The sequence below is a fragment of the Cornus florida genome, unplaced genomic scaffold (genome assembly GCF_030987335.1).
Source record: "Cornus florida cultivar Cherokee Brave unplaced genomic scaffold, ASM3098733v1 CherokeeBrave_3.0.0_Hap2_Chr08, whole genome shotgun sequence".
Lineage (NCBI taxonomy): Eukaryota > Viridiplantae > Streptophyta > Magnoliopsida > Cornales > Cornaceae > Cornus > Cornus florida.
In genome coordinates, this window is record NW_026775578.1 from 8,327,007 (window position 1) to 8,350,687 (window position 23,681).

At 35.2% G+C, this 23,681-nt stretch overlaps 2 protein-coding genes across 2 annotated transcripts; both read right to left on the reverse strand.

Moving 5' to 3' along the window:
• Positions 1-2,792: 2,792 nt before the first annotated feature.
• On the reverse strand, positions 2,793-3,614 carry LOC132269670 (uncharacterized). Its single transcript, XM_059770922.1, has 2 exons — positions 3,089-3,614; positions 2,793-3,025 (listed from the first exon to the last, which is right to left on the reverse strand). Exons 1-2 carry the CDS (start codon positions 3,612-3,614, stop codon positions 2,793-2,795), a joined length of 759 nt encoding a protein of 252 aa, XP_059626905.1.
• A 9,148-nt stretch (positions 3,615-12,762) lies between these two features.
• On the reverse strand, positions 12,763-23,335 carry LOC132269212 (uncharacterized). The gene is made up of 13 exons (XM_059770316.1): positions 23,054-23,335; positions 22,921-22,975; positions 22,788-22,843; positions 22,111-22,211; positions 21,876-21,945; positions 19,290-19,359; positions 18,862-18,918; positions 18,680-18,747; positions 18,497-18,577; positions 17,154-17,231; positions 16,870-17,025; positions 14,207-14,359; positions 12,763-13,111 (listed from the first exon to the last, which is right to left on the reverse strand). Exons 1-13 carry the CDS (start codon positions 23,318-23,320, stop codon positions 13,034-13,036), a joined length of 1,290 nt encoding a protein of 429 aa, XP_059626299.1. The 5' UTR covers positions 23,321-23,335; the 3' UTR covers positions 12,763-13,033.
• Positions 23,336-23,681: the final 346 nt, after the last annotated feature.

Here is a 23,681-nt window from a genome sequence, read left to right on the forward strand (position 1 = left end):
GGGTATACCTAGCTGCCCGCATCTTAACCTTTCGAGCTTCCGCTCAGTCTGTTGGTAGCACCCCATGATATATCTAATGATAGGATCTGCCCATTTCACACTCAATATTGCTTGTTGCACGTCAAGTTGTCTCTCCTGAGATATAGATGGTTCTTCTAAATATTCCAGTGGTATAGTCTTATTAATCTCAGGTTCCAATGCAGTAGCTAGCCAGGCTAAGGCGTCTGCCTTCCCGTTCTTTTCTCGTGGTATTTGATGAATTGAGAATCTCTGGAAGTGATTCTTTAATTCCTCTACCTTTTATAGGTAACTCTTCATCTTCTCGTCCCTTGCCTCATATTCCGCTTGAACTTGTCCAGCGACCAACTGGGAGTCGGTGTACACCTTTAATTGCTCAACCCTTAGGGCATTTGCCACATTTAATCCTGCTATCAAGGCTTCGTACTCACCAAAGTGCATACTGTATACTTTCTCCTTCTGGGGGATAAGAACAAGCCCAGCTCCGCTAGCCTGAACATTAGATGACCCATCTACGAACAAGTTTCAGACTACTCCTGGGTCCATCTGCTCACTTGAACCTGGTTCTGTCGAAAATTGGGGTTGTTGCTCCTCTTCTGGAAGAGTAAACTCAGCTAAGAAATCAGCCAACACCTGAGCCTTTGCGGCTGTTCTTGGCTTGTACTGAATGTTGAACTCTCCTAACTCTATTGACCACTTCATCAGTCGACCAGAGTTTTCTGGGTTGTGTAGGACTTGTCGGAGGGGTTGATCTGTTAGCACCACTATCGTGTGCGCTTAAAAGTATGGTCTCAGTTTCCTAGCGGACACAAAAGCAAAGACCAACTGTTCCATCATTAGATATCTTTCCTCCGCACCCCTGAGTGCTCTGCTCACGAAGTACACTAGCCTTTGGACCCCTTCTTCTTCTCGTATCAAAGTTGAACTGATAGCTATCATGGAGACCGCAAGGTATATGTATATTTCCTCTCCCGGTATGGTTCGAGACAGTAGTGGGGGAGAACTAAGGTATTGCTTTAGTTCTTTGAACGCCTGCTCACATTCTGGGGTCCATTCAAAAGCCTTCCTTAGCACACGAAAGAAAGGTAGACACCTGTCAGTTGACCGAGAGATTAGCCTACTCAAGGCAGCAATCTTCCATGTTAGTCGTTGTAGATCCTTGGTTTATCTTGGCGATCTCATGTTAATGACTGCTCGGATCTTCTCTGGATTGGCCTCAATTCCTCTTCTGCTTACCATAGATCCCAAGAACTTTCCTGAGGAAACCCCAAAGGCACACTTGTTGGGGTTGAGTTTCATCTTATGCCTCCTAAGTACCTCGAAGGTCTCCTGCAGGTCAGTCAAATGGTCTTCAGCTTTTAGGCTTTTCACTAACATGTCATCAACGTATACCTCCATGTTTCTACCAATTTGGTGCTTAGACATTGCATTCACTAGCCTTTGGTATGTTGCACCAGAGTTCTTGAGCCCAAAAAGCATTACTTTGTAACAGTACAGACCTCTATCAGTGATGAAGGCTGTTTTTTCTCTATCTGAGGTGTACATAGATATCTGGTTGTATCCAGAATATGTATCCATGAAACTTAGTAGTTCGTGTCCAGCCGTCCCCTCAACGAACATATCGATTCTTCGGAAAGGAAAGCTGTCCTTCGGCAAGCTTTATTAAGGTCAGTGAAATCCACACATAGCCTCCACTTTCCATTTACCTTCTTCACTAGGACCACATTTGCCAGCCAGTCGGGGTAGTACACCTCTTGAATAAAGTCAACTTTTAAGAGCTTTTCCACTTTTTCTGATATAGCTTGATTCCTCTCTGGAGCGAAAGTCCTCTTCTTTTGTCTGACAGGTTTGAAGTTAGGATTTACATTTAAGCGGTGCTCCATGATAGTGGGGTCTATACCTGGCATGTCTTCATGTGCCCATGCAAATTCGTCTCGATTCTTCCTGAGGAATTGAGTAAGTTCATCTTTGATACCTGGGGGGAGTAAAAACCCTATACTCACTTTCTTCTCAGGCTTACTATCACCAAGGATGACCTCTTATAGCGCCTCTGTAGGTTCCGCTCTATGAAAATCTGTCATATCTCTCTCTTCTAGTCCTTCAATCGTAAGTGCCTCTTGCGATTTTATTTTCCTGAGAAAGACGACATAACATTCTCGAGTCATTGTTTGGTCCCCTCTTAGCTCTCCCATACCATATTCAGTTGGGAAACGCATCAGGAAATGGTAAGTGGAAATGATTGTTTTCATGGCATTCAATGTTGTCCTTCCCAAGATAATATTGGATGATGATGGGTAGTCCACCACTACAAAGTCCATCATTACAGTAACCTGCTTTGGATTGGATCCTACAGTGACTGGAAGGGTAACTGCCCCCAGTGGATATACGTTGTCGCCTGAAAATCCCACCAGTGGTGACTTTATAGGTCGGAGCTTCTCTCGGCCGATTTTCAATTTGTCGTACACCCCAAGAAATAGTATGTCAGCCGAGCTACCATTGTCTATCAATATTCGACGAACAGTGAAATTAGTGACGACCATGGAAACTACCAGAAGGTCATCACGGGGCTGGTGAATTCCCTTGTCATCTTCTTCAGAAAAGGTTATGACCAGCTCCTCAACTCGCGGTAATTTTGTTGGAGGACTTGTTGCTCTAACTTCATTCACCTCTGAAAAACTCCGAATTCTCCTGGCATGAGCCCTCCAAGCCGAACTCGTCTCCCCACCACCAACGAAACCACCCAATATAACTCTGATCTCACCCATTGGTTAGTGTTAAGGAGGGCGATCATCTCGGCCCTCTCGGGCAGGGTTGGAGCCTCCTTTTCCATTCCCAGTCGTGAATTTGCGTAAATGACCTTTACGAACGAGGTTCTCGATCTGGTTTTTGAGGTCGAAACAATCTTCTATATTATGTCCATGGTCTCGGTGGAACCTACAGTATTTATCTCGAGACCTCTTTGTTGGATCAGTTTTTAGCTTTGGCGGCCATTTTAATGATGCGTCATCTTAAATCTACAGAAAGACTTGCTCTACAGATATATTTAGGGGGATATAGTTATTATACCTACCTGGGCTCACTGGACGGCGAGACGATCTATCAACCTGGCTGTTTGAGAATTTCTTGTACCTCGATTCCCTTTCCTCCCTAGTGCTAGGTGCTGGCCTCTTCTTATCCGACCTCTTATCTTCACCATCTTTGTTTTTTCGTGCATTCATTGCATCCTCAGCAGTCATGTGCTTTTGCGCTCTAACCATTAACTCTATCATGCTCGTAGGGGCTTCCTTTGATAAGGACAATAGGAACTTAGAAGTTCGTAGTCCTCCCATAAAGGCTGTGAGGGCAACCTTGTCGTCCACCTCTTCTACTTGCAGTATTTCAATGTTAAAATAACTTATGTAATCACGAAGAGGCTTTCCCTTCTGCTGTTTCACATTCAGTAAATGTGTTGCTGGTCTCCTATGCTTTTGCCCAGCAATGAAGTGTCCTGTGAATTGTTTGCTCAACTCTTCAAAGTTTTCAATGGAGCCTGGCTTTAATTTATTGAACCAGAGACGAGCCCAACCCTTTAATGTGGTAAGGAAAGCCTTGCACATAATCTCGTCCGGTACGGCTTACAAATACATAAGAGCTTTGTAGGTCTCCAAATGGTCGAGAAGGTCCCGCGTCCCATCGAAGCTCTCAAGAGTTGGCATCTTGAATTTGCTAGGTAGAGGGCAACTCATAACAGCTGGGCTAAAAGCTAGGTTGGTCTTCTGCACCATATCGTTCACCGCAGCCTGGCCCTTCCCTTTCATTGCTTGCATGACATCGTTAACCTTAGCTTTCAGATCCTGCATCTCTGGATCGAAATGAGTGGCGTCCTCAGTCTTGTCACCAACATAACTAGAAGTATCTCCACGGAGCTTGGTGATATTCCGTTCAGGGGACCGATGGTGATGGCTCCTTTGTTGACCCCCTATTTGACTAAGCTTAACGTCGTTGGCAACCCTACGGGAGTCATTGTTGGGTGTTTCTCTCCTCGTTGGGGGCGGCTAAGCGTTATAGAATCATCGCATTTTGCTGGACTAACTGGTTCACCAGTTGTTCCAAGGCTGTGACACGTTCCTGATCATTTGGGACGACGTGGGGTTACCCCATCGAGTCCCCTTCATCAGAAGCCTGCAATGCTTCGTCCTCGCCAGCAGCCAAACTAGATCGCAATCGAACCATGCTTTGCTTAGAGAACTAAAATCGTTCCCACAGACGGCGCCAACTGTTGATGATGGATTCTGCGCAACCCGGATCTGATCTAACTTCCTAAACAGAGAGAAGAAAAGGTGATCCTACAAACACGGTGTGTTACCGGTGGAGTAGGCTCCGACGAACAAGTCAGTGTGCAAAGTAATCTCTTCAGAGAAATCAAGAAATTGAGTCAGGGTTTATTGCGTACCTCAAAACATTGATTAGCCCGCCTTCTTTATAGGGCTTAGGTCAGAATGTCACGTAAAGTTACATTCTCGTAATCTGTAGACTTAATCCTTATCGTAATCTTTAATCCTTATCATAATCTTTAATTCTTATCGTAATCTGTAGAATCTATCTCAATCTTTAATTGTTATCGTAATCTGTAAAACCTATCTCAATCTTATAAGATAGTGCGTTAATTTAGCAATTTTTCCTTAATCATGGATATTTAAATTATACATCCATCAAATATGAAGACAATTGAGACAAGGTTACACCTCAACAACACCTTTTTTTATTATTATCTTACCCAAACGCTCTTCAATTAAAAATATAAATCTAATATTAAATTTATTCCCCTCTCATCCTCTTTCCCCGTTCACCCCACCCCTTCTCACGAGACTCACCTCTCTTTCTCTCTTTATACTATGGAGTATGTGTTTAATTTTACCAAAATTCTCTCTCTATTTTGAATGTAATTTCAAAAATAATTTTTGAAAATAGTTTTTAAAGAATGAGAACAGGAAACTGAAAACAGAGAAGATGAAATAGAGAGCAGAAACAACCCATTAGGTAGACAAAAAATTATAGAACTTTTTAGAAAACAAAAATTCGTCTGGTTGCGGCCTTTTAAAAAAAATAAAAAATTTTAAACCAACTATTTGTTACAAGAAGTTCCCTTAGAATCCTCTTTTCACGAGACAAAGGAGCAATGTTTACAATCAAAGCCCACATCTAAAAAAATAGAACTAAGAAAATCTGAATCCCCCTGCAATCAAATCCAATCAAAGCAAACCAAGCCCCATAAAATCGATAATAAAATAAAAATAATAATAATCAGAGCTATATATATGTATATGTATATATAATTAAAGGCCAGTGATTATATTATGTGTTTTAAGAGAAGGGAACATTGTACAGAAGCAAAAATTGTACAGAGTAGCTCCCAATACCACCACAGCGACAAATTTGAGAGATAGGCAGGGTGAAACAAGATCTCTGAGAGATGAGAGGTTTCTTGTGTTTAAAAAAAGGGCCAAAAAAATCTTTAACAGGCAGGGATCGATCGACGACCACCAAACAAGATTCTTGATCGAAGTGAGAAGATGTTGAAGATAAGCTAGAGAAGCGTAAGATAGAGAGGTTGCAAGTTCAGAAAAGAATATGTGGTTGAAGATAAGGTAGAAAGAGAAAGTCTAGGGAGGGTTTTAAACGAGCGAAGCTCAGCATGTTCTCCAAAATAGCAAAAACAACTTTGAGTTGTTCTTAGACAACTGCTACTCTTAAAACTCTAGTTTTAACAGATCATTTTTTTTCAAGAACAGTTTTTTGTAACTCCCAAAACATAAAATTGTTTTGAGAGTTCCATTCCAAGCAGGACCTATATATCCCATTAGTTAGGGATTTGACTATGGCAGTTTGTGACGAAATCAATAAAGAAAGCTGCAACAAAAAATTATGTACACACCGATGAAGAAAATTTCACAAAGTTGTGTGATCGCCAAAAAAACACCACCCAATCACCACCTCCGCCGCCACTACTCTCACTTCCTTTAAATTCCTTCACCGAGTCTGACAAACCGACACGAATCCGTGAACAACCACTGCCACCATCAACCCCCACTACCCGAGCAATGAGAGGGAAAAACGCATTACAGACGATCCAAATTAAAATATAGAACATTCTATGTATAATACTTGCAATTTAAAAATACTCATTAATCTACGAATCTGATAAAACAAAATCCATATCACTGAACAAGTCCTAGATACTCAGTTTATGGTGTTGTCGGCGGTGATGGCGTCCACATCACAACCCAATCCGGATGTGCCACGCTCTCTCTCGCCGGGATACCTCCGGCAAATACCCCCATCTGCTTCTTGTCGCTGTGACCGTTTCGACGACTTCAACCTATAACAGCTTCAGGGTTTATTTATTATATATATACATATAAATTGAAAATCAGGAATTAATCATAATATTTTATTTTATTGGACAAATTTTGGTAAAATTAAATATGGAGGGTTTAGGTGGAAAAAAAATTCAAAAGTGATTAAAAGGCAATTTGGACCGAAAGTGTAGAATTCATTTCTCGATAATTATTTTAGCTAATTAGATATTTGGTAAGACCACATTTCCCAATTAACAATCATACTTGTAGAATACTATTTTTTTTTTTAATTTTATAAATATTTAAGTTTATTGACTCCTTCACCTGTACTGTTTGAATACAGTTATATTTGTAAAACCATACAAATAAATTGTCATTTATTAAATTTTTTCATTGTAAACTAAGAAATTTTTTTTCCTTGTCTTATCTCGTATAAACACAAACACACCATGATAATCTACACCATATAAATGGATACATAGCATGCCACCAACCAATACTCTTCTCAAACAAAAATTATAATACTCTTCTCAAAAAATAATGATGTCCAAATTTTCAGAGAATAACAAAATTTATGGAGACACTTGAAAAGGTAGTTCAGAATCATAGATTACATAATCAAAAGAATGGAATTAAAATGGACTGATAATAAAAACCTACAAGTACTGTTATCTACAACCTATGACATAATTAAGCACGGGCAACACAACAGGAGCTTAGTAGACGAAAAGCTGACAGTCGAGTCCGGTGATGTCAAGAGTGCATACTCGGGAACTAATGAGGGTTAGAGATCTGATATCATCAGACACCTCAACGACTCTTTTCCGGAACCCCAAATATGAAAAGTAGCACAGGAGGTGATATAGAGAGTAGACGAACCTCCGCCGGCCGAGAAAGAAAAAATAACTCCGTCCACAAACTCAGCTTTTCCTAAGAAAGGGTAATATGTTGATTCTTCTGCCATAATCAACCTCTCCCACTTGTTGCTTGAATGATAAGTGGAAGAGATTTTGCAGTATAGAAACTCGAAATCGTTAAGTGGATCCCTCACATTTGATGCTGAAATAAGGAGAAAATTATGTACCACTGTATAAACCCTCAGGTACCAACAAATACTGATGATGAAGAAATCGGTGTTACCAATATTTACCTCAAGAGTGTGGGTGGGACCTAAACCTGCGTTGCGCATAAACAAGGAGTTGTTCTTGTTCTCCATGACTTCATGGAAGGGTTTGGGTGTAATCGGTAATGCCTCGGCAACTCAGTGAGTTTTCCAAACACGGTATCAAATTTGTGGAAGGGTTTGATAGGAAGGAGTACATTGGATCTCAACCACCACCACAGTCATGTTATACAAAGGTGGGTTGTGATTTGATCGGATAAAATTTGTATCTCTATTGTAGTTATACGACGCTGAAGTTCCCTACCAGATCTTTCAAGTTCCCGTGTTTCGAAAACTCACTGAGTTGCCGGAGGCATTACCGATTGCACCCAAACCCTTCCCTATAGTCATGGAAGTTGCAGAACAAAAACAACTCCTTGTTTATGCATTGTTTAGGTCCTTGGAGGTCTCACCCCACCCTTGAGGGCTTTCAACTACCATCATCAATATTGGTAACACCGGCTTCTTCATCATCAATATTTGTCGCCTGTTGGTGAGGGGTTATGCCGTGGTACATAATCTTCTCCTTCTCCTTATTTCAGGATCAAATGTGAGGGATCCACTATACCGATTTCGAGTTTCTATACTGCATACTAGATGAAAAAGGACCAAGAGAAAGAAAAAAGAGCACCTTTAGTTGCTTCTTCATCGCCCTACTAATTGCATTTAATGCAAATCCGGATGAACCGGATGTGAGATAAGGTCTTCCATAAACCATAGCATCATCTTCTTTCATTTTGTAAGGACCACAGTTTGGATCCTGCTTGGCAGAAGAGCAAGTTTACTGATCAATTTATAAGCATTCAATTATTTAGAACCAAAAAAATTTGTAAAATTAAAAACACGTATAGAGAATCGTGCTTGGCAGAAGAGCAAGCATTCAATTATTTAGATCCAACGAATCTGAAAAATTATACAATATATATATATATATATATATATATATATATAACTCTCGTGTAGCTGAGAAAAAATTTCACCTAACAAAAAGTTGCTAGATATGGACAAGGTTGACGGTAAGTCAGTATGTTTGGCTGTTAGCTACATGAACCAGATAAAGAACAAAATTAGGTTTTATTATTCTAAAAAGCCACAAATAATTATGCAGGAATCTTGCAACATAAAAATATATGTTTGCGGAGAGATCATCATACATAGACAGACATTTCTTTTGAATCCAGAATTGTAGTCTCGAATACATTTAAATTACAAGCCCCTAAGGTTTCTTAGAATAAATCATAACTTGAGGAAGGTCTGTTTTGTTTCACTAGGGTGCACATGGTGCAGTTCGGTAACCGGTATCGATCTCAATGGTTCCTTAAAAATGGAACCGGAACAGTTGTATATAGAACCGGACCGAACTGGCATTCACGGTTCGGTTCCTGATTCCACGGAACCGTTGACTGATATGAAGCTCCTGTAGCTGAATTCAAGATTAATTTTCTGTATTTCCCTTAAACAAAATACAATAACAAAAATAAAAACATAAATAAATACAGCAAACTGATTGTCAATAAAATAATATTACATTGCATGGTACTGAATTTGTGATACTGAAATTCTGAATTACTATAGTCTGATAGTCTATGAGACTTACAAAAAACTGAATCAACCATGCAACCGACCATCATTTGAAATACGAAAATCTCAACATTGAATTGAGACAAATTTTCTTTCTTAAAGCAAATATTAACTTCCAACAAAGATAATCTCAAACAAGATTCAGTGTAGGATCTACATATTCACTAAATTCTCCACAAAGAAAAAGGATATCTGAAAGCAGAAATAGAAGAAAAAAAAAAAAAAAAAATAGAAGTTATAGAAATATATATATATATATATATATATATATATATATTTGCAAAACAAGAATTACGGATTAGTTGATTTAGAAAAAAAATTAAAACAAAACCCATAAATACAAGTTAGCAGTTGCAGAGAGAGAGGGGGAGAGCTTGATAGTCGAGAGACATTGGGCCAGCGGCTGAAGCTTGCGAAAGGCGAACCCGAGCTGGAACAGCGTGCGATGGAAACTGAAAGATATGGGTTTTGATTTTTTGAACAATCTGAAACGATATGCAAGTTGTAAACAGATGAGATCGTGAGACGGTGAGAGGAGCTGAGGAGGGTAGGCGGAGTTTGGGAGGTAATAGGTTTAGGTTTTATGGACAAGAAGCGAATGCCTAGTATAGGAAAAATTACACTGACCTCCCCTGAGGTTCAGTCAAATAACACTGACCTTGTTATTAGTTGGATGCCATTAGTGTTCGAGTGGAATTACATAACTGACCTCAATATATTTATGGTAATTTATTCTCAGTTCTACCCTTCATCTATCCTATCAATTATAGGGTTCCAATTTAGGGTTTCAAAGCCACTAGGTGGGAGCTAAAAACTAGAGTATATACACACACATATAAATATATACATACACACACACACACACACACACATATATATATATATATATATATATATATATATATATATCACACATATCTCCGCCACTTAAAGGTGCCACCTAACCGGGCAAAACCCAAGAGCCGTGAAAAAAATAGATAGATGGGGAATTGGGTTCGAGAGATCAGCAAAATCCAAGAGCCGCGACCATGAATCAAAAATTATAGGGTAAAGTATAGTCACACTTTCTAAGATTTGGTAAAAAGATATTCAGAAACTTATTTATTTTTTGGACAAAGACACCTTCTAAAAGTTTAAAAATGGATAAAGACACCCCTTTACATGAAAAATTAATTACATTACTATTTGATCATTTAGGAGACTTTTTTAACTTTATAATTTAATAAATTGGACCAATCTACCTCATGAACAATTTATGCATTAAAAAAAAAAAAGTAACAAAAATATAAAAAACTTTATATTGTTCACTTTTTTTTTTTATTTACTTTATAAATGTCCCAACTTCTTAAAAATGTAGACGTCTAAAATAATTATTTGATCCAATACATATATTTCAAATAAATTATATTTTGTTATTACTTCTTTTCTTTCTTTTTTTATTTTTAAATTAAGATTCTTAATTCTTTCATTTAAAAAAATTAAATCAATCTCTTTTCCTTAAAAATAAAAAATATGGTATCTGTATAACTTTATGCATCTTAAATTATATATCAAATATTATGCATTCCCAACATAAAAGGGAAAAAAATAATAATAAAACAAAGAGAAAAAAAATAATAAAAAAACAAAGGGGTAAAAAAAAAGGGAAAAAAATAATAAAACAAAGGGGAAAAAATAATAATAAAACAAAGGGAAAAAAAAAAAAAAAAAAAAACAAAGACATGCATAAACTTAAGATGCATAAAGTTATATTGGTACTTATTTTCTTTTATATTGGAAAATGCATAATGTTTGATATATAATTTAAGATGCATAAAGTTATACTGGTACCATATTTTTTATTTTTAAGAAAAAGAGATTGGTTTAATTTTTTTAGATGAAAGGATTAAACATCTTAATTTAAAAATAAAAAATAAAAATAAAAAGAAGTAATAACAAAATATAATTTATTGAAAATATATGTATTGAATCAAAAAATCATTTTAGACGTCTACATTTTTAAAAAGTTGGGACATTTATAAAGTTAAAAAAAAAAAAAAAAAGTGAAGTTTTTTTTTTTTTTTTAACTTTTTTTTATGCATAAATTATTCATGAGAGTAGATTGGCCCAATTTATTACATTGCAAAGTTAAAAAAGTCTCCTAAACAGTCAAAGGGTAATTTGATTAATTTTTCATGTGAATTGGTATCTTTGTCCATTTTTGAACTTTCAGGATATCTTTGTCTAAAAACCAGGTAAGATTTCTCAGAGGATTCTTTTGCCAAACCGAAGTATGGTGTACTTTACCCAAAATTGTATGTACGCGTGCTTTGTTAATCATACTACAAGTTAACATGCCTAATATATAATACTCCATATTGAATCAAACGTTCTGTTTTTTTTTTTTTTTGGGAGGTAAATGACCCACGTTCTGTTGCATCTTTTTAACGCTAGTTTATATTATATCCTTTTACAAATCAATATACACAATAATATATATATATATATATATATATATATATATATATATATATATATATAATATGTGCTATTGCATCTTTTTACAAATTAACATACACAATACTATATAATACTGCATCGTGTTCAATAGCAAAAAAAAAAAAAAAAAACAAACAAACAGCCATGGCTTAACTTACAAAAATATATATATATAAATAAATAAATAAAATCCATGGCTGAGTCTCTCAAGGGAACTCAAAAGTAGAGGGCTAGGTTTTTGGGAATTTTACTCAAATAAGAAAAGGTCATATTTGTCTTTACAACAATTAAAGGGGCAATTTAGGAACATCAAAGGATAAAAGTTGCTTCCATCAGCAATTGCAAATGTTGACTACATTGACCATTATCGGCTACAAACGAAGGGGTGCTAAGCTAAGTGTTATTAAGATTTATATATATATTATGGTTAACCGAAACTGAGAGAGCGAAATCAAAACCGAATCGAAATTTAATAGCTTTTCATTTTAGTAACTGGGACCCTCATTTTAGGAATCGGGACCGAAATCGTGAAAATCGAAGTCCCGATTAGGTCTGATTCATTCGATTCCATAATTTTTTTTATGCACCCTTAAAATTTACATAGACTTAGACTCTGTTATCCTCCTTTAATTTTTCATGTGAGAAAACTATTGAGGGAGTGGTTCAATCCATATTTTAAAAAAGCCTATATCATGCTTGCACCAACTCGACGGATGTGCTGGATGCCAAGTCATTAAGATTTAGGCCTTATGTGACCGGCTATTATAGTTCTTTCATTAGGATTCAAAGTGACCAACAATGTTCCATTTAGCAAATTTCTTAAATGTACCAAGTTATGCATGTTTTCATGTTTCAATGTAGAAACTTCATACAAATTAATGAAAGTGGAATATAAACATCTATTTTTGTTAACTATTCTCATAAAAATTGACATAACAATTCTTGGAATAGAAAAATAAAGAATCAAAACATTTTTTGGCATCTATGGTCTAGTCATTATCAACGCGATTTTTAAAATGACAAGGGGAAAAACAATCACGAAGATAAAAAAAAAAAAAAAAAAAAAAAAAAAAAAAGATAAAGAAAAAACAATTACAACAGAACTCAAAATGACATCTTGTGTTTCAGACTCCTATAAATCAACATAGGAATAATTTAGGGGGAAAATAAAGACAATATGATGAATGATAACAAAGAACAATCCCTGAACGCAGGCTCATCCATATTGAGAATTTAAGATGTAACAGATATATAGATTCATCAAGTGCAAAGGACATACACATAATGCGATTCATCAAAAGCCAGCACACCAAAACATTTTTTAGGGCACTTAGTGTCAATGAACAATTTCAATGGGGCGTCAAATTTAACTCCTCTTGTTGACTAATCCAGAAATGAGTGGTCCTGCTTCTTCACCACAATCTTCTTCAATGAACAATTTCAAGAGGGCGTCAATTTAACTCCTCTTGTTAACTAATCCAGCAATGAGTTGTCCTAGTTCTTCACCAAAATCTTCCTGCACATGATGACCTGCCTGCAAAAGCAACAAATTAACTGATTTTTTTACAAAATAATGTAAAAGAAGGCATTTAGAAGAGGTTTGTGCTAACTACGAAATAAAATAAAAAATTAAAAATAAAAAATAGAAGAGGTTTGTGCTGCGCAACAAAATATTTAGTTGAGCCAAAGTAAATTGATTATTTTATTTTATGTAGCTGCATTTCAAGATTCTGTCGATGGTATAAAAGCAAATCCAGCCATTGTGCGCTGAGAGGTAGATAAGGACGACCAAGCAGTTAACTGAAGGTGCAAACGCAACCTAACTAGGAATTCTAATCCATGGAAACAGCCTAGAGAATTGAAGAGACTAAAGAAAACTACTTGCTTTAAATACAATTCTACAAGTGGGATCAGTTCCAGAAAATAAAATTGACAAGGAGCATGATAATAAATGGTTGTATACTATAAAATCCATATTCATGAAGCCTAACATTGGATTACTGGGAAGGTTTTATTTTCTTAATCCCCATTTAATGAAAAAAACTAAACTAAAATTGTTATACCGTTCTTTCTTTCCTTTTCTCAGCAATGAATGAAACAATATACATGAGAATAACAACCCTAACACACTTGGCCCCTCCTAACTTCCCCACAAAAATTGGGTACTAACAAGATAAATGAATTTTTTTATCACAAAGAAGTATGCAACTAAAATATTGCAACCAAACAAGTAACCAAAGACAAAGAAAGAACAAAAAATATGCAGCTAAACTATGAACTTGGCTCGAATAGTTGTTTCCCAAACATTTGTTGACACAGCTCTCCCTTCATTAACAAGGTGAGTGGAACGTTTGTGAATGGATCTTTCAGTTATAGATCATAAAACACCACCGACCTTGCTACCCAAATTTTGCAATAAAGATGTGCAAGTATGATATATGACAAACTGCTAATTTCAACTGTTGCAGTAAAAAGATTACAGTAGAGCTGCTCCCTTAAATGACTAGTATGCAGTAAAGAACATGCACATAGTGTGTGAAAGCTTGCAAACGAACAGCAGCAACAAAAGCAACTAGAGTTTTAAGGGATGATAAAATGTTAAACATTAGTTATAAAGAACTGTTAGTACCATTGGAAGTTCAACCAGTCTAAGCTTTGAATCTTTGCAAAAAGCTTCAACTCCATCATAACTTAACCAGCGGTCTCTTAGGCCCCAGCATATAGTAGTCCGAATTTTCCAATTCTCATCCATGAGCGTCATCCTCAGTTCTTCAACATAGGCCTGCTTAGTAACCAAGATGAAAACACTTTATTTAAAAGAAAAGCAAAAAGAAAATAGCATATTTCATTAAAAGCGTATATTAAGGTTTGCAGCTTTCAGAATTCACAAAAACCTACTCATATGAAAGAGAGATGCTATAAAGGTAAATCAACATGTCAAAAAATAGGACAATAACGTAGGTCCCCAAATCCTGGCATAGTGAACGTAAGCTGAAGTTTTCTAAAGCATGCATTGTAAGTGCATTGTATTCTACCAAAATATCTTGTGCTCAATGTATGGTCATTTTCAGGATTCCATCCAACAAAAATTGGAAAGAAAAAAGAGAAAAAGAAAGCAAGAAATGATATTCAGGTTTCTGCGTGAAGGCTGAATAATTTAGAGAACTCCAACATGGAAAACAATAAAGCGTGAAAATTCTTAAGAGGAAACAGGTCCATGTTCTAAATGGATCGAACAGGACACTCCTAGAAACATATTGAACATGGCACAAATGTGTCTCAGTACTTCTTCAAAAGAAATTTAATATTATAAACATGGCCAAATCAAGTCAAGCATTCAATATAATCTTTTTAATTTTTTAACAGAGAATAAAAAGATAACAGTTAAAGAAGGGGTATAATAAGAGAACACTAGCAGTAATAAAAATAAAGGCTGATGCGAATGATATTTGCTGAACATCATCTTCCAAGTTATGCTATTGTTAGCATAGACTTAATTTTTAGTAAATATAAAAAAAAATCGTGTCCTATTCATGTTTGTGTCCAACCTTTTTAGAATTTGTTGTATCCAGGCCCAGTGTTTTTAAATATTGTAATGTCTGTCTCTCATGTCCTTTGATGCCATCTAGGTGGAAAACATCGCCATATGCAGAACCTCAAATTTGCCTTTAAAACTTTCATTTTAATAATAGTCTTTATATACAGTCTTAACAATTTCTATACGACCCATCCAATGGAGCATTTAAACTTTAAAAAAACAAGGAGCATTCAAAACTCATTATTGACCTAGCTTTTAGCCTCTTACTAAGTATAACAATATCTAATATAACAACTAATAGGGCCTCGGCTTTGCCATTTCTATCTGTAAGGAGATCCATTCTATTCCAGTCCCAGGTACACTGAAACAATAAATTATTTCCATATTAAACCACAACAAAGATATTTCAATTTATTACCCAGCTGAGCAAGCATTGTAACTGATTATGTGATTATAAAGTAGGAGTGGCATGGCGCAGGCCAAAATGGCCCGCAACAAATTGTTTCTTGATAAAAGACTCAAGTTTGTTACCTTTTAAATGCTTTTGTGCTTCATAATACAATACAGAACACAGAATTATTGAACAACAAAACATGGACAGCAATACCTATCTTCTCTATATGAAAAGAAACTTTAACGTATCCATAGTATGCCGAACGAGCGCTCTCAGCATATCAGTGACTCTGTGTCCTGGGGGTGCCCAAGACACCCTCTGCTTCCTGAGAAGAACTATAAAATAAACATCCCTGCACCGGCGGTAATACTCAAAAGGTGCCAAAACAGTTCTTGGGGCAATCATTAGGAACAAGAGCTGGCTTTCTCGCTTTGCTTCATAAGTTAAGAAAGTATCAATGCCTACTGGTGACCTGCTTGAAAGTGCCTTGACACTGACATGCTGTTATTTCCTTTTTCCATCATGTTGGTTCCTAAAAGGAGTGGCTGGATGGAAATTTTACTTAAAAAAAAAAAAAAAAGAAAGAAAAAGGAGCGGCTGGGTATAAGCTACTGCTTATGAATCTTCTATCTAACAAACCTTCAAAAAATCATCTCAAGTCCTCCAAGTTTGGTTAGCCTTCACTTATATCTCCTTATTTTATGCATGTATTTCTTGTTACACACTAGCATCCAATTGGGACTTGAAACCTGCACTTCTCCATTTGGGAGTGGCTATAGGTACCATTCAATCTAACACCTTGTGGTGAGTTTAGCATTTTTAAAGAGAGACAAATGAGGCAATGATTCGTGCTATTTTCATAAAACATGAAAACATTGACGACACTTCATAGTCATGTTGAATACATCAGAGGGGCATCGAAGAACTCTGGGTATGAAGCCAATTTCCTATCGAGGAATGTGGGACTGGAACCCTAAGCTATGATAAAGAGTAGTGCAAAGCCCTTTATCTAGATCTAGAGGGGCAGTGAATAGGCCATGATAGGGCCAGTGATCTAGAGGGGCAGTGAACAGTTCTTCTGCAGAAATGCTAGTGTTGCTTAGACGAAATCAGGAAAACACCTAAAGGTATATTAATGTCATTATAGTAAAAATTTGCATTGAAATTTAACCCCCCCTCCACCCCATTTTTTCTCTAATTTCGAAATTAATTTTTCAAGCTCTCTCTTAAGACTTGCAGGTGAAAAAAAACTACCACCAGCAGTGTTAAGTTCATTGTTACATAATACCTAGAATAATTTAGAAGACTAAATTCCACGCCAACTAGATGAAAAAGGACCAACAGAAAGGAAAAAGTGCACCTTTAGTTCCTTCTTCATCGCCCTGCTAATCGCATTTAATGCAAATCCGGAGGAACCGGATGTGAGATAAGGTCTTCTATAAACCATTGCATCATCTTCTTTCATTTTGTAAGGACCACAGCTTGTCAAGGCTTTATCACTGGCCCTTAGAGGATCCTGCTTAGGAGAAAAGCAAGTTTACTGATCTAGTTATACGCATTCAATTATTAAGAACCAACGAATCTGTAAAATTGTACAACTACAAAGAAAAAAACAAAATATAACTCTCGTGTAGTCTTCCTTACCTGAGAAAAAATTTCACCTAACAAAAAGTTGCTAAATATGGACAATGTTGACGGTAAGTCGGCATGTTTGGCTGTTAGCTACAATGCACCAGATAAAGAACAAAATTAGGTTTTATTATTCTAAAAAGCCACAAATAATTACACATGACTCTTGCATCACAAAAATATATGTTTACGTAGACATCATAATACATCGACAGACATTTCTTTGGTATCCAGAATTGTGGTCTCGAATAAATTTAAATTACAGAGCCTCCTGAGGTTTCTTAGAATTACACTCATGCTCCTACAGGCTTTTATAACATAACAGACCACCTTCAAGTTCGCATAGACTTGCACTCAGATATCCTCCCGTAATTTCTCCTGTGAGAAAACCATTGAGGGAGTGGTTCAATCCATATTTTTAAAAAGCCTATATCATGCCTGCACCAACTCAAGGGATGTGCTAGATGCCAAGCCATTAAGATTTATGTGACCGGATATTATGGTTCTTTCATTAGGATTCAAAGTGACAAACAATGTTGCATATCTTAGTTGTTGTATTTAGTAACATGTTACCCACATTTATTTCTTCCACGCCTTTTATTTTACTCGAACAAATTCTTAAATGTACCAAGTTATGCAATTGTTAGTACTTATCAAAAAAAAAAAGTTATGCAATTGTTCGTGTGTCTATGTAGAAACTTCATACAAATTAATGAATGTGGAATATAAATGTCTACATTTGTTAACTATTCTCACAAAAATTGACATTCCAATTCTTGGAATAAAACAATAAAGAATCAAAACATTTGTGCCATACGAATTGAGGCTTGCAATAAAATAATAAAGAATCAAAACATTTGTGCCATACGAATTGAGGCTTGCAATAAAATAATAAAGAATCAAAACATTTGTGCCATACGAATTGAGGCTTGCACACTACCTTGCACGGACCAAAATACCATACCAATTTTTTTACATCTATGGTGTAGTCATTATCAACTCAATTTTTTTAAATGACAAGAGGCAAAACAACCACGAAGATAAAAAATAAAAAGATAAAGAAAAAACTATCACAAGAGAACTCAAAAGGAAGGAAGTTAAGGGTGAGCTAATGCCAAACTCAGCAGAGTTTGGTAGTGATATCAGAAACCTCAAGAGTGGGATATCTTATTTTAGAAAGCTTATGGCAGATTAATACTAGTTTCAGAAACTTCCGGGGATTATTGGTAGTTTTCCTATTTATCATTATTCCAAACTTCACAAGCTTGTATAAGCAAAATAATAAGACCAATAGAATGAATATCACCAAGTACAAATTGACAAACTGAATTCTAAGATTAGAGTAGAGTAGTTCATACAGGAGGATTAAGAAGTATGAGATTGTTAATCTTTTCCTGATGACTGCTAGCATATTTAACAGCAATTGGAGAAAAATAACCCTGCAAAACATGGCATATAACGAAATTATTTTTCAGCTACTTGTAAAAAATGTGTAGCTTGACCAGTAACCCTGCATCTAAATTCAAAAATGGCAAATATACCTGTGCAACAATTGTAACCTTACTGGTGGAAAGTTCATTTATAAGAGATCCCAAGGATGAGACATATTCTGCAAGCCACAACAAAAAATTTAAAGCGGATATTCTTAATCTTTTTCTTTTAAAACTAAATTAACCTACAGCCTGTGTCCTGCCATATTTTATCTGAATAAAAAGGCATTTACCATCCAATGTGTAGTCAAAACCATATTTGGGCTGAGGCTTATCTGAAAACCCAAATCCTGTAAGAAAGAAATAAATGCAGTATTTTCTTTATATGTTAGCTTATAATGAACATTTATGTGAATAATTGAGCATGACAAATCATCATATTGAAACATCACTTAGACCATGACAAATTATCAATACTTCAAGTATTAATTATTTAACAGAGAAGGGCCACAAAGGTAAGACAGACATTGCATTGCTAAGATTATCTAATCAATAAATTGTGTATTTGGAGTCTATAAGTGCATTTTCAATAGTTCTAGTCCAAGTGGTAGTTACTTTCAAAGATCATAAAAAATGAACAGGAATTTAAAGAAAAATCTCTTAAGGAGATGAAACACTAATCTTTAAAAATTAGTTTTCCCTGAAATTAATAAAATCTTACCAAGCCAATCAAAAGCAACGGCATGATAGTCCTTGGAGAGCACGGGAAGAACTTTGCGATAAGAATATGCCTGTGACAGTATGAAAAGAAAAACATTTGAGGTAAAAACTTAACAGAAGTTCCCAGAAATGATAATAGTCTGCAATCAACCTCCACGTTACTTTAACATTAACAGTGATATGGATGATAATAAATCGTGTGGTTATCAAATCAACCGGATTATGATAAAAGGAAACTAGAATGAATATGTATATTACACGCACATGAAATCAGTCACATATTATATAAAAACAAACACAGCCTAGATACATTTTTGCAATTATAACTACAAGTATTTTACTTTCTCAATATCAGCATGAGAAAATTGTGATTAATGTTTGTTAGAAAGTAAAGAACATTTCAAAATTCAGGACGCTCACGGGGCTTGGAGACAAATTAACAGAAAAAATAGAGAACTCTAGGTACTTATTTCTTTTCCTCTTTATTCTTTTCTAGTTGACAAAATGAGTAAATGAGACCCCAGAAGAAGCTAACAACCTTGATAGGAACAAAAGAATTATTATTTTTTAGCAAAATGAAGAATGGGCCTGATTGAGAAAAAGACATGCATGCACATCTAATTTGATAATCGAAACCAACCCTGTTTAAAAATGTTGGGTTAAAATGGTTGAAACCAAGGAGGAGTTCTAAACATGATACAATTCAAGGAATGTCCCTCTAGGTACTTATTTCTTTTCCTCTTTATTCTTTTCTAGTTGGCAAATGAGTAAATGAGACCCCAGAAGAAGCTTACAACCTTGATAGGAACAAAAGAATTATTATCTTTTTGCAAAATGAAGAATGGGCATGATTGATAAAAAGACATGCATGCACATCTAATTTGATAATCAAAACCAACCCTGTTTGAAAATGTTGGGTTAAAATGGTTGCAACCAAAGAGGAGTTCTAAACATGATATAATTCAAGGAATGTCCCTCCAGGTACTTATTTCTTTTCCTCTTTATTCTTTTCTAGTTGGCAAAATGAGTAAATGAGACCCCAGAAGAAGCTTTCAACCTTGATAGGAACAAAAGAATTATTATCTTTTTGCAAAATGAAGAATGGGCATAATTGAGAAAAAGACATGCATGCACATCTAATTTGATAATCGAAACCAACCTTGTTTGGAAATGTTGGGTTAAAATGGTTGCAACCAAAGAGGAGTTCTAAACATGAAATAATTCAAGGAATGTTCAGTTTGATTTGTACCAAGTAATTTCTGATCAACTAATAAGTATTATTCTAATATACATTATAGCAGACATATTTGATTGGACAATCCATCTTTTCAAAGGCCATGTCATTTCTAGGCAAGTCTTTGCAATTCAAATTAATTGTGGTATCACATAGACATCTCCATGCAATACCAGCAATGCCAATAATATTGCAAAACATATAACATATCATCGAATAACTGCCCAGAATGAGAAAATGTAAAGGGTATACCTTAGCATCAAGCAATTTAACGGTTACATAGTAGGAGGAAAGAACGAGAAATGCTTTTCAAGTGGCATATTCAAATCATAGAGAATATGCAATCATTATGTTTAAAAAGATATTATATTATGCTCGAAAAGACTAGTTCTGTTTGCTACTTTTTCAGAATATCCGTTAGAAACATGGTGCCCATGCTGCATCAAATAGAGCCTACCACCCTTCCATACAACTGTATTAGCAACAACGAGAGTGTTTTATTAGTCTCAAAAGTTCACAGTATGATCAATTGAAAGTCCTCCTAGTCATATATAAACCTAAAAATTGTTCTTTGTGTTGAGTAAAAAAGAATGCAAGTAATTTAGCAGTTGCCTAAAGATCAATATGTTTCAGAACAATAATATTACAATGATGATGTCTTTTTTTATTTATCTTAAACAAAGGAAGAAATAATTTCATTGCATCCTTCAAAGATTACTCTTAGAAATAGAAATTCATCTCAGCCCTTTCTTATATGAAACACAACTATAAGCGGTGATTTAAAATATGAAAAATCTTTCTTCGAGTTTGCAATGCTAAAGCATATACTCAATCTTCGCCATTCAGCTCTTGAGCAGCAGAAGCAAACACTAGCTCAAATTATACTGAAGATAATTATATATCTTTGAAGGGTACAATCATCATTAATTGAGACTCCAATAAAAATAAAAAAACTGAATAAACAAAACAAGTGTAAAATTCATAATCACCACATACATGAACACACATTGAGCAAGAATAAATTAAGTACATTACTATTCCAACATTATGCATAAATCATTGAATACCTTAGCTACCATTTGTAATGTGATGTTTAAAATGCAACGCTAAATTGAAAAGAGCCTTGTCAAGAATTCTTCTTAGTTTTCTTTTTTTTGGCTTTTTGGTAATTATCAAGGTTTCAACTTCAACCTCCTTTGACCTTGTTGCAACATCATACAAACCCAGGGTAAAGCTTCCAGTAATTATGTCATGCCACAGTTATCTAGGTTAATTTAGATAATCAAAACACTCAAACAAAGATGGTAACTTAATTGTATTTTTGAACAAATCACTCAACAAAATAAGACTCACCTGTGAAGGAAAACCATGAATTAATATAATTGGAGGACTGTCATCACTTCCGCTTTCAACGCAAAACCATCTATTTCATATATATAGATCATGTTTCAAACGGTAAACCTTGCAAATATTCCATCGTCAATTTCTGCATAACATGAAGTCCTAAACCACTATAAAATTATAGCATGTTGACATCCTATATAAAAAAACTAGGAGACTCCTGAGTCTTAAAGACTTATAAATTCACCTGAAGACATCAGTAGAAGCCTGAGATCCCCCACCCATTGTAAGACCAAAAATTGGATCCTTTGCTTTGTCGCCAGAGCCAAAAACAGGATGAGCTTTCACCTGATAATGACCAATGACTATTAATGTCAACATGATACACAAAGCATCCAAATGAAATTTAGGCAAATAGACATCCGACAAGCATGGTAAATACAGCCAGAACCAATATCAAAAGTTCCAAATGAGCTACTTGATTCTCAGATGCAATAATAGAAATGGCATACTTAGGCACACGTTGAATAAAAATGAAAAAATAAAAAATGAAGACATGTTTTGCCGTATGGTATACTGTTACAAACTAAAGTAGATGCATTAAGGACCATCATTCTTCAGAGTAGACCACAACAATTAGATAATGAAAGTAGAAAGAGGGTTCTCGAAATAAGTAATTTTAACTATTCCATTTTCATATTTTCAGTTAGTATAGCCCTTACCCTTTAATGCAACAAAATAATCTCTGGTATATTACACCATGAAATTCTTTAATACAAAATTGCCTCTGTAAAACTGTCCTCTGTTTAATCTTTCTTTCTTTTCCTTAAAAAATAAACTGCCTCAAATACTAATGTCACATAAAAATAATTTCAAGAAATACCCTAAAAATTTCAGAAAAACCTAATCCCAAACAAGACTTACGATTTTTCCTTTCTTGAACCATTCATCCGCTGGATTAGGCCCATCTGAATACTTCCCTGTCCAAGAAGAAAGTATAATTTTCTTCATCAAATTTCGTTTTTTGGAAAATTTTGAAAAAGAAAACAAATCAAACCTCCGCTGAAAGAAAAGCCATCTCCCACTGAAGTAGGAGCATCCAACAGATAATCCTACAATATTCATCAAAATATTACCATCAAAATCATGAAAAATGAGAGAAGAGAGTTTAATGATGTGAAAAAGCTTACGTCATCAATGGATGATCGGCAACTGAGTCCGGAAGATTTTCTTCTGCGGACATTTAGAGCCGTTGATTTCAGAAAGCCACATGCAAGCGATGATGATATGGTAAGAGACATTGTGAGTGACGACGAGTGGAGAAAGAACAATGTTAACGACGCGAGATGAGAGTCGTCTGGTCTTGAACCCAGGAGGACAGTTGAAGACCGTTGGAGCCATTTATTTTCGAGTGGAGGGATAGGGTTTCTCTGGTTCAAATCCACCGCCAATATCATGCATTTATATACATCCTTTTATTAAGGCGTTCTTTTAACGCTGCCTTTATTTTCCCTGTTTGAATTAGACGCTTCTTTTCTTTCCTTACCAGCCTTCATTTCTTTCATTAAAGATAAATTTGTTACAAAATATTATTATACCTTTTCTTATAAAATTTTTTATTAAATTATTTTTATTATTTTTTCTCTTATCTAAATATTAATTATAATATTTTATTTTATTTTATATTTAGTATCAATTTATCATTAAGAAAAATAAATTTGTAACTATTATTTTATAAAATGATTAATTTATTATTAATAATTAAATTTATTATACTTAGTTTAAACATTTTTACCATAAAAATTAATAAATTACTTA